Source organism: Argopecten irradians, chromosome 9, assembly GCF_041381155.1.
Source record: "Argopecten irradians isolate NY chromosome 9, Ai_NY, whole genome shotgun sequence".
In the NCBI taxonomy this organism is placed as follows: Eukaryota; Metazoa; Mollusca; class Bivalvia; order Pectinida; family Pectinidae; genus Argopecten; species Argopecten irradians.
In genome coordinates, this window is record NC_091142.1 from 37277811 (window position 1) to 37290408 (window position 12598).

At 32.0% G+C, this 12598-nt stretch overlaps 1 protein-coding gene across 6 annotated transcripts; it reads right to left on the bottom strand.

Moving 5' to 3' along the window:
* Positions 1-752: 752 nt before the first annotated feature.
* On the bottom strand, positions 753-12451 carry LOC138332243 (keratin-associated protein 9-6-like). Of its 6 annotated transcripts, XR_011209797.1 has the most exons (8): positions 12375-12451; positions 9519-9603; positions 8918-9028; positions 7894-8049; positions 6543-6605; positions 4075-4159; positions 2711-2764; positions 2310-2393 (listed from the first exon to the last, which is right to left on the bottom strand). XR_011209797.1 is itself a non-coding variant. In XM_069280253.1 (7 exons), exons 3-7 carry the CDS (start codon positions 9522-9524, stop codon positions 2067-2069), a joined length of 663 nt encoding a protein of 220 aa, XP_069136354.1. In that variant the 5' UTR covers positions 9525-9603; positions 10327-11055; positions 12055-12320; the 3' UTR covers positions 753-2066. The 6 variants fall into 6 exon arrangements, 5 of the variants coding, with proteins under 5 accessions (XP_069136354.1, XP_069136351.1, XP_069136352.1 ...); XM_069280253.1 differs by lacking the exons at positions 2711-2764; positions 4075-4159; positions 12375-12451 and adding exons at positions 10327-11055; positions 12055-12320 and having other exon boundaries at positions 753-2393; XM_069280254.1 differs by lacking the exon at positions 2711-2764 and having other exon boundaries at positions 2303-2393.
* Positions 12452-12598: the final 147 nt, after the last annotated feature.

Here is a 12598-nt window from a genome sequence, read left to right on the forward strand (position 1 = left end):
ATCACAGCGGATGATACAATTCCTTAAAATAATTTATTCTACAGATTCTAACAAAAAACCATAACATAAAAAATAACCTCACACAACATGTAAATCTTACAGGACTTAGAGTACGTAGAGTACACTCCTAGCATACCATTGATGTAGATTAGGTGCTAAATTTACAACTTGATACCATTTTGTCACTGATGTACATTTCATTTAAACTAATCTTACCCATCCTTTCATAATAATAAGTTTGCAAACAAACGTAAAATGAACATTCTGATAAAACAACCTATATTATATACTACACATACATTGTACATTATACTGCCATATCTAGCCAATGCAAACACAACTCTAAAATTACAATTTTTGTTAAAAACAATGATTATATATACAAAGTCTGAAAAAACTTTATAAATGCTTTTGTTTATTAAATACAATGCAAAATATTAGACATTAAAAATATGTGAATTAATTTCAATATTTTACCATTTTGATCTATCGGAGTTTACTCTCATTGACCGAATGAAACAAAGGGAAGTAATTCTTAATAGATCAGAATGGTAATATTACTAGAACATCACTAAATTGTTATAGAACATAATTTATATGTGGTGATATAAAGATGCCCATTCAAACCATCCTTACCATGCAATGCTTCAGTAGTTTATTTAGTAGAAGTTAATTCACCATATTAAATTTATTCAGCACAACTACATTATGGCAATTATATACATTGTATCCTATGATACAGCAGCATACATTGTATCCTATGATACCAGCATATTCTTCTGAAAAGGACAAGGTGAAAGATTCATTTCAATCATTTGAAAGTCTAAATTATCTTCATACAATTACATAAAACCAAAATAATATTGAAAAAAAAGCAAAATAGGTTCACTAGTATATGTCTAAAAACAAAGTGTCATTGTCTTGAGATTTCTCCAAAAAGCACCATATTATGGAAATAATGGAAACTCTGATCTTATTGATAATGCACTTCACAAAACGTTACAGCTATACTGTAATAACTTAAGCTAAAAACTATAATGAAATGCCTACACTTATCATTATGAAAATTAAGGTGGATTTGTAATTTTAACATGTATGCAGCACTATCATATCAATGATTTCTCCAACATGATGCTGTTTCCTATGTACATTCATTGTAAATGAAACACACATGTACTTTGTACATATGTAATGCATTGTTTATAAATCTCGATTAATGATTTTATTATTTCATTAGTAATTGAATTTGTTCCTTTATGCCTAGAATCAAAGTTAATCAACAATATTACACTAAGGTTTGTTTAACCGACCAGAAATCTTCATCAAAGCTCCACATCTCCCAAATTAGAAAACACTGGACTGCTAGCATGCTATCACAGTTCAGAACATGTCTTCTTATGACTAGATAATAATGGTCAGATAATTTATACACACCAATCAAAGTGATAAATATGATAGATTAGTGATTTTACTTTCAATTGAGATTTTATTTCAAAGCTAACTTATAACTTTGCTTTAACAAATTGTCCTTCACAAAACTGAACTTCTCTTCATCACAGGTAAAACACCAGATTTGCCTTATTAAATTAACTACAGTTTAAGAACAGAACTGATCCTGATAATATACTGAATCACCAGGAGGTTTGATACCGTAGTTGATTATATATACTTAGGCCAAAAAAATTATATGCATATTTCAATTACATCACTGAAAAAAATTGGGTAGGTCGGTCAGGATTTGTTTAACTTAATTTTTTATTTTATTTTTTAGGAGGGGTGAGAGAGGGGTTGAGTGGCTTTATAACTACATTAAATAATACATGCAAGTTGTCTTTCAGGCTTTAGGCTGGCTAGAAGTCTTTTATTTCTCATTACCGTATTCGTAATTGAACTTTATCTGGATAAACTTAAAGCATGCGTAAAAATCTAAGTTGAAAACTTCATACACAACATTTTTGTTTTGAAAAGTGTGATAAAATAGCTAGGGTCGGAAGTAAAAACTAGGGTAGGTAGGGGTACCTGAAACATACATATATTATTTTAGGCCTTAGGTATAGGTGGATTACTTAGACAGCAGTGGAAGACACAGGTTGTTTTCTATTAACGCCTGCTGTAGCCGAGCTCCTCTGATATTCAAGGACACTTCTAGTTAATGAAGATCCACTCATTGACATACAGAAACACTGGAAAGCTCCTAACTTCTTGTTGAAGCCTAAACCTAAATTTAGACACTGAGGTAAATCTTCTTCATCCATATCATCAGGAATCGGGGTTGAGCACCAGGGTTTTTCACAACAGTTGCCACAAAGTGCTTGACTGGCACAGCAGTCTGGTGCACACAGCGAAGATAAACATGGGTCGTTACAGCACGGCTTGGACGGATTCAAAAGGTTCTGCAAAATTGATGTTATTCATTACATTAAATATATAAATATAAATATATCTTAGAAACAATATCAATTGTATCCTTAATGATGTAAATGAAGGAGGTTCTTTATAGCAAAGTTTCAAAAAAGTTTTTAAAAATAGTAATGACCAAGTTAGGGAAGCAAAACTAAAAAATTTGTTACTGTTGATGAAAAATACATGCATATGAATTAGAACTATGCATAGAAGTTTATCAGATTATATCTTATAGAGAAATTCTTAGCTGTAGTATTATGGTTAAAATAATATATAAGCTTGTAAATAGTCCAAGTATATAACTTACATGAAGAACAATTTACACATAATAACAGTGTTGTAAACAAGTGTCTGAAAAGAACTACAAGATAAATAGATTGATACACATGTAGTATAAATATTTCTTTTGCACTTGATCAGCAATAAACTTATTGTTTTCTTTAGAATTTCTGTCAAAATTTTCTTTTGAAAGACTAAAAGATCTAACAGTAATATGAGAGGTTAACATCTTCGCTCGCCAAGGATTTCAATACAATACTCAAGCTCCTATTTGAAGATACTGGATCTGAACCCTTGGTTAAAGCAAACATGCGTGCAAAAGATGCTAGTGTTATATTATACAGATTATTCAATCAAGCATGGGAAGGATATGTTATTCTGCATGTGATACATTCAATAGAAGGATAAAAGTCAAATGTGACTTAATGCTGCCAACCTTTTAAGATTATTAGTAAATATAGTGAGTTTTATGAGCCAACAAACCAGCAAATTGGTATCCCTTCATTCCAACATGCTATAGGCTGACATTGTTATATTAGGTCTCTAGGCCTCATAGTTTAATATTGACAAGAAACATTTTAAAGATTTTAGTCATTTCGGCCCATGCAATCTTGTAGGAAGGTCAAAGTCATTCCTTTGAACAAACTTGGTAGACCTTCATCTCAGCATGTCACAGGCATAGTATTAGGTCTCTTGTCCTTCATCCCTGCATGCTGTAACACACCTAATATGAGTACCCTGGGCCTTTCAATTATTGATCATGATAAGTTATTTTAATGAAAAGTTTGCTGGATGATGCACAATGACTCAGGTCATCCTCACTTTTCCTAACAAATAAATTTGATTCATTAATATACATGTAGGATGGTATCCCTATAATGCAACCACTTATCATGCCAGTTAGTAATCAAAGCTGAAAACCAAATCACCAGGAAAGAAGTCCATCAATACTGCAAATCAAACTACTGTAACACAGGAGAGAAATGAAATGTACAAATGTATGTACCATGCATATTACTGGTAACTTTCTACAGGATATTTTTGCTAATTCTTTGGTACATTGAAGGATATATAACTATAATGTAGTTGGTTTTTAAATCATATATAGTTGCAAAACTGAATAGAAAACATTAAAATTGATCAAAATTTGACATTATTTCATTCGAAAAGTTTGACCAGTGAAAAAAACAGCTTTTTACTGTAGATAAAAGTATACAGAATGAAAACCGACTACTAGGTATATATGACACAGCTAACAAATGTACAATTGTGCAGGATACTCACCAATGTAATATAGTGATTTGTGTTATAAAGTGAAAGTGGATTATAGCAGATAGCACACACCCAGACTAGAGGCTACGAGGCTTACATACAAGTATAGTGTATACTTACAACTTTCTAATATAAACATGAACGGCTGAGTGATTTATAATCACACAGCACTTTGTGACTGAAGAGTTCCACATTCATTGCACCACTATAAGTTGTCAAAAATAACAAATGAATTCAGACATAAAGTATACAGTAATCATTTCGATTTTCTTCTGAAGAAAAAGTACTCAGATCATATCAAAATCTCTGGAATACATAATGAATAATGTATGGGATGTTCAATATAATCAAACAGTTCTTCTTTATGATTTTGATTTTAACTCAATGCAAAAAACTCTAAAAGTCACACCTCACCTTGACCTCTATATACATAAACAATAAAGAATCCTTCACATACAACGATACCCAAATACATTTGTGCAGGACTATTGTTTCTATTGGTGATGGAATGATGTCAAAATATGATATTCCGTACTAACGTCATATCAGAGGGAAGATCACAAAGAGCAACATTCCATCAACACTGGATATATACTCTTCCCACACAAACGTTATCGTTATGTCTTACATAAATTATTCCAGCTAGTACAAAACTTTATATAATTACTGATATCGACTTTAGGAGGAGAAATTCAGCCAATAACTACAAGATTTTTTTTATGTATAAATGCTGGTATTGTGCAAGTTCTCACAACAATCATCATTTGATTTTTGCATATTACTAATAGTATGTGCTTTGTCATTTAGTTCCCTTTCTCAAGTAAACGATACATACTGACACATATCATATGTTTTAATACTGAGTTGGCAATGCTCTAAAAATATTGAAAATGACAATAACCTCTTTAAGGTTTAAATTAATGAAAATTAAAAAAATTATAAAAACAAATACAAGATAAACTAGAAATTGTCACCGGGACAATTTGACAGGCTTTTCACCTAAAAAGCTACTCCGTTCAAGGTCATTCATAACACACTTGGTAGCGCTTAGTTTCAACGTACCAAAAGTCCAATACCAGGTCTTAGGCCTTTCAGAACTTTACAATAAGTCATTTGGAGATTTTAGGATTGTTAGCCCGAGTGCCCTTTGATATTTTTCAAGGTCAATCACATTAACAAACTTGGTAGGCATTTATGTCAGCATGCTTCATGCTTAATATTAGGTCTCTAGGCCTTCTAGAAATTGAGAAGAAGATTTTTTAATGATTTTGTCGAAAAATTGCATTTTGAACTTTGTCCCTTATTTTCTACCGGAAGTTGACGTTTTACAGAAAAGTTGTCACAAAATGAATTGTTTCATTTTTGATTCTACATAACATATCCAAAAATGAAAGTAATTGGATTTGTGGTTTACGAGCTACGGCTGTCTCAATGAGCTGACTTTTCACAGGATTATTTTCATAACTCTACAATCACACGCACTTTGTGACCTTGGATGAAGGTCAAGCTCGTTTATTTTTTCAAACCCGATAGTCAACTACCTAAGCTTACTTCATGCAAAACATGAAGCCTCTATACTATGTAGATCTTGAGAAGAAGATTTTTTCGTGATTTTCACCGAAAACGGCGATTTTGCACTATGAGTCAATAAACAACCGGAAGTTGACATTTTAGAGAAAAATGTACGATTACAAAGTTTCTCAGTATGCAATTCTACATCACATAAAAAAAATGAAAGAAATTGGCTCAGTGGTTAACGAGTTAAGGCTGTCTAGGTTAAACCGGAATTGACGTCATTGCGGCCATATTTGAATTTGAATCAACACCATATTAACAAGAATTAGTCACGGTAATCAGTTGAAGATCTTGTGTGAGTTTGGGCTTGATCGGACTGGTGGAATCAGAGAAGATGTTTAAAATATAATTGTCGAAATTTGCAAAAAAATCTTAGAATGTCAAAATATGATATTCCGTACTAACGTCATATCAGAGGGAAGATCACAAAGAGCAACATTCCATCAACACTGGATATATACTCTTCCATGCAACACAAACGTTATCGTTATGTCTTACATAAATTATTCCAGCTAGTACAAACTTTGACATTAAATGATTACTGATATCAAACTTTAGGAGGAGAAATTCAGCCAATAACTACAAGATTTTTTTTATGTATAAATGCTGGTATTGTGCAAGTTCTCACAACAATCATCATTTGATTTTTGCATATTACTAATAGTATGTGCTTTGTCATTTAGTTCCCTTTCTCAAGTAAACGACTACATACTGACACATATCATATGTTTTAATACTGAGTTGGCAATGCTCTAAAAATATTGAAAATGACAATAACCTCTTTAAGGTTTAAATTAATGAAACTTAAAAAAATTATAAAAACAAATACAAGATAATTAATATTTTAAAATAACAATTCACAGCATGCAAATAACTATTAAATCTAACTTATTTCCATATATAACATAAAGAAACAGTCAAATTGGGAAACAGATTTTTAAGCAGTAAACTGTCATAATAATAATTTTCTAAATTTGAAAATATCAACACCAAATGACAATTGTAATACTTACATTTGTGAGACAATTCGTTGATCCGAAACACTGGCACAGGAGAATCTCTACACAGCTGAGAGACTGCAAAACAAAGCATATGATCAAATGATCTGTTATTCTAAGGATATAGATTATCTCCCCTTCTTCAAAGCCATGTTTCCAAATATTTTGAATTGCAAATGCCCATAGAGATATACATGTATTAAATATTTTGAAATTGTTTGAAGACTGTATGATCTCTAAAAATCATTTTGAATTACATGGATAATATAAACAGAATACTACTGGAGTTTACTTTTTTTCAAAATTTGCATTGACTAGAAGTGGATAGATACAATGTAGGCATAATATATTCTTGTAATGAAAAAAAAAGAGGAAGAGCTTTGTGTATAAACAGATCAATTCAATCCAGCTGGAAACCATTTAAACAAAATAACAATGAAATATTGACAATCCACAACTTGATGGTGATATACAGTTACTTCTCAGGCTAGATGATCCATAAACACATAATGAAAATTCAACTCTAGCAAGAAATAAAAAAAAAATGTCTGTAGTGAATCTTATCCCATTCTGTTCTTATAATATAATTTAAACACTTTATATGAATTTCGTATTCAAATGAATGTTTCCCCCTGAATTTGTAATGACCATTTTCAACTAAAAAGTTGAATCTGGATATTGGTTATCTCCCCTTGTCTGAAAACTGTAGAATCAGAAATATTAAATAGACAAATTATGAAACTGAATTTTGTTGAGAACTTTGATATCTTCAGAACTGTGTGGTTCTAAGGTAACTCTGATGATTCCCTTCTTGAAAGATTTCAGATCACAATTATATAAAGATAAGATTCATAAATCAACATCTTTTTTCAACATTATTACATCGTGATGTGAAAATCGTAAGTTTTACTCACTGATTTAAAGTTATACATACAAAGAAAAAATCTTGGTAAAAGTGTTTAAAAGATTGAAAATATAATTAAGATGAAAATAATTACGTACAAGATACAATGTACATGGTCAATTGTCAAATTGTTTAATTCAAGGAAAATTGGCCAACAACACAATGGCGGACTGATTTTGCTTTCGATTTTCTACCGGATTGTTATCAAGAAACTTATTTACCAGTGCAACTTATATGTGAATGAAAACTGAAAAAATCATAAAAAAGTCCCTTGCGACTTACACACAGATGAGACTTATTATCCAGCAAATATAACTTTGACAAAAATGGACTTTAACACAAATGTTGACATCATGCTGTCCTCAAATTTATTTTATTTTATTTCAAACACATACTAACAGCTGCCTGGTTTCATATGTGATTGCATCTTTGATAAAAGATTTATAGTGGAAAATGACTCACTTTTCTATTAGGGCAACATTTATCCAGACAACCTCCAACGGACGGATTACAACAGTTGCAAGACTCTGACATCGCTATACAACAGTCACAACATGGCGGAGATTCTTCTGATCCGCAAATAGCACAACCACATCCCGCTTCACACACTCCCCGCGACTGAAACACAACCACCAATATGTGTATACTTGGTACCTACTAACATTTATTTATTACAATCACTTGGCTCCTACATTGGTCCAGGGACTATGTGGTATTTACTTAGACATGACACAGCTCCATCATCCGAATGAAATATAACAACTTCTATTTGCATGGAATTTACTTTCATGAATTTCCCAATCGTAGTAAATTCTCGAAAGTTTATCTCAACAAATTGATATCTACCAGCTACATCATCTGATCTTTAAAGATGCTCCACCGCCGACAGAGCATAAATGATATTCATTATTTGAACAATAAATGGTGTTTAATCGTGTATAGATATGTGTAATTAACACAAAAAATAATATAAAATAATCTATTTCGCCTTTGGTGCATGCGCAATCAGTACTTCATTCCATATAGGATATAGTGACACGGATTTTTTTTCGGGATGCAATTAATTATATTTCATGTTTTTAACTTCAAGTAAAATTAGAAGCTCAAACTTTTCAATGGTGGTAATGGTGTAAAGTAAGTAACTTTTGTAACTGAAGAAAAATACTAAATCGTCTGCCACTGTTTTTGATAGTGAAAAAATACCATTTGTCAGCGGTGGAGCAACTTTAATGATAGAAAGTATCATATAATTAAATGGGTGATAACTCATCATTTATTATGTACAGCTGTTTCTATATACCGGTAATCTATGAATAATTGTGACAATAGACTTAACAAATTCAATTGAAATCTATTTATTTTATGTAAAATCTAGTTTTAAGATATTATATACCGGTATATATCATACAATACATGTAGGTCAAACAAAAGATTCACTTCTACATACGAAGAAATGATATAATTAGTATGTAGTAGTTATACGCACCAGTAGGAGTTGTCGAATGCCGAGGATAATGAGGACTAGAGCAGCCCAACACACTATGGCTATAATGATGATGATAGGTAAATCCAAGGCAAGTTCTGATGACGATGCATTCTGAAAGTAAAATTGACACATGTACGACTTTTACATACCGTATATGTATTCTAATACAGGGGTTTCGAGATCCCAACACAACGTGAGTAATAATGTAAAATTTACTGTTGATTAGTCCCACCTTTCGGACATTATGACATCAAGAAACTCATCTCAAATAATAACGTCATAATCACCAGATGGTGGGACTAAGGTTACTTGGTAATTGGACTATACCCACGTCATTTTGGGATCTCAAAACCCCTGTATTGGAAATCACTGAATGTAAACCACCAAAACCTTAATTACATTGAGGTATGTACTATTAGCTCCATCAATTAAAGCAACATTTAACAAATTCAGACCATCAAATATCTACACAGTACACTTAAATCCAACATTGCTTGCTGTACCTTATTGTCAGTCTACAGAAATCATCATAAGATGTGAGAAAGATGACTATAAGCTTAGGTAAACTGTATTTATATTCTCCTTGGCTGTGATTACTCACCCCCATGTCTGCTCATCTGTGTAACATCTGTATCCTTAAACAATTGGAAACAAGTACTGCATAATGTAAGCCTTACATGTAGGACCTGAGCAAAGTAAATTGATTGAAATTATTATACAATGATATTTAATATATTAATCATTGTAATGTAAATGTATAATAATATGACATGCTTGACAGCTAATTCTATTATTTTTTGTAAAAAAAAAAATCAGATACATGTATTAGAACACTTCAAACTTCAATATTATGCTAGGTGTGATATAATGAGGACTTAAGTTGCAAAACAAACAATCTTCCCTATTAGATTTTGTCTCACCTGTCTCCATGTTAATAAAATGCAGAGTACAAGTAACGTTAATATAACAAAATTACTGTTCTTATAAATAGAAGTTGTTTTAGGTAGACAAACTATTTTCCTTCTCCAAGGTGGGCCGCGAACGCGATAGAAGAATTCCTCAGTTTCCATGGATTTTGCGTCATCCACCTGGGGTGAGCTTTGGTTCACTTTCTAATTCTCATTTAGTTAAGCCGTAACAAATTTGTACCATCGAAAATATTAGATTATTCTTTATTTTCTTGATGTTCCGAATAATGATTTCTTTGTTTCAAAAGAGTCGAGTCACACAAGGACTGGACAGCATTTGGTATTTGCATCTGGTTTCCCCACTCCAATAATGTTAGAGGTATAGCATGACGAGACATTTTTGATCATTGTCTTATCTAACTTCTAGCATTCAAGACAGGATTCACATGGTGCAGAATAGGCTCGATATAAATTCAAAATTCAAGTTGTGTTTACACTAACCTTTCACATCCTGAAAGAATGATCCAAAATCATGTTGAATCAAACATAAAACGTCACTATTGCATTTTTATACTGAATTTAGACATATCTTTATCCCCACCACTATTTGTAAGTCTACACGGTCGCCATTTCACTCGGTAGTTATAATTACAAATTACAGAATGGTGACAAAAGTAAAAATATCATTATTTACAAAATGTCTTGCAGTATTTCTATACAAACATGTATAAGTTTAGTAAAATTTTCCCAGAATCCATTAAAAGCGATAAAAATATTAATTAATACTTTTTATGCATATAAACAACCTTTGTTAATATTAGCTTTCCACTTCATACACCATCATATAATCTGATAAACCGGAAGTGACGAAAACTTTTATAGATTTAACCTAAATTATACCGCGCTGGATATGATTGCTATGGGTCCCCTATAAAATGTGTGATTTTGATCATTATTCCGTGGATTTATATTGTGTCATACCACTTATTGTAGCAGGATGTGTTCATGGATAAAGTTCTACTCATTCTGGTAACTTTTCACTCCGTTATCAAACGTCAAACTTCCGCCCTAGTTTGACAGCGGAACTTGCGAAGACTCATATAGGGGTCTGATATAAGATGTCAAGATTGCCCATCAGATGTTTCTCAATATCGACGTCTAATATTATGGGATTACTGGTTTCCCTAGTCGAATAACCTTCTTTGGTCTCCCTTGATTTCCGTTTATCACCTTAAGGTTCATGTAATGGCTTTAACCAGTGATATTTTGCAAGCCTAAAACGCATTACTGTGCTGCAATTGAACAGAACTAATTTCATTAATTGTTGGTATATACCCTGGCTAACTGTCAGTCTTACTGTTGATAAGTAATTTGTGAAGCTGCTTGTAAATTTCAGTAAAATAAGAGAAAAATGTATATTTCTGGAGAAGACATAGAACTCGTGTGAATTGCATTGATGGCACCAAATAAACATGCTATCGTGTTCAGTAGTGACTATGCCAGGTACTCCAACAGTTTGTTTGGCAAAATCGGACCAGCGAATAGCGCAGGAGCCTATTGTTGTAAATGCAAATGGCTGCTTTAAATGGCGGATCACAAATATAGCACATAAGAAGACATTTTAATTGATACAAGTGCTCTTATATACACTATAAGGTACTCTGAACATGACAAGAAGAATATTTACGGAAAAAAAATAGTTAAAATGTGGACTTTGAGGCTCTTTCCGGAAATTTGCATTTTTCGCCCCAAACAGATTGTTTGAACTATTTTTTTCGTGAAGAGTCTTCTTGTTATGTTCAGAGTACCTTATGGTGTCTATAAAAACATTTGTATCAATTGAGATGGCTTCTTATATGCGATATTTTCGATCCGCCATTTATAGCAGCCATTTGCATTTACTACAATAGGCTCCTGCGCTATTTGCTGGTCCGATTTTGCCAAACAAACTGTTGGAGTACCTGGCATATTCACAACTGAACACGATGGCATGATTATTTGGTTCCATCAATTCAATTCACACGAGTTCTATGTCTTCTCCAGAAATATACATTTTTCTCATATTTTACATGTATTTTACATGCAGCTTCACAAATTACATATCAACAGTAAGACTGACAGTTAGCCAGTGTATATACCAACAATTAATGAAATTAGTTCTGTTCAATTGCAGCACAGTAATGAGTTTTAGGCTTGCAAAATATCACTGTTTAAAGCCATTACATGAACCTTAATTTATATTTAGAATATGGCCTTTTAAGACTTAATGATTTAAGTTGAAAGTTTCATGAAACCTATATACATCATGTTGTGTATGTCAGACAATCAAGTAACAAACTGAAAGTACAGATATCTTGGCAGTTTTACATTATGCAGCTGTTATGTTCTGCAGTACAGTAGAGAAGTGGCCTGTCTCATTAAACATGGAAACGCTTAAACAAATTGAATTTAAAGTAAAATTATTTTGGTTTGAATGTCCCATGGCAATTATTTCAAATACTTCAAGATGTTTGTAAAACAAAATACTATTTACAATACGCAGAACACACCGAATAACACTATTTTGACATCTTCTTCTACAAGCTAAGGCATGATTTTGGAACTTCCGCTCAAAATGAAAACCACGTGATCAAACAATACGTAAAATGTACGTGAAAACTATCGTAAACATATTATCTTCATCCTTAATTTATATTAATTTTATTAGATCTATTAATGGTTAAATATTGAGATATATTAATCACACATGTTTTAATTATATATATTCAATTAC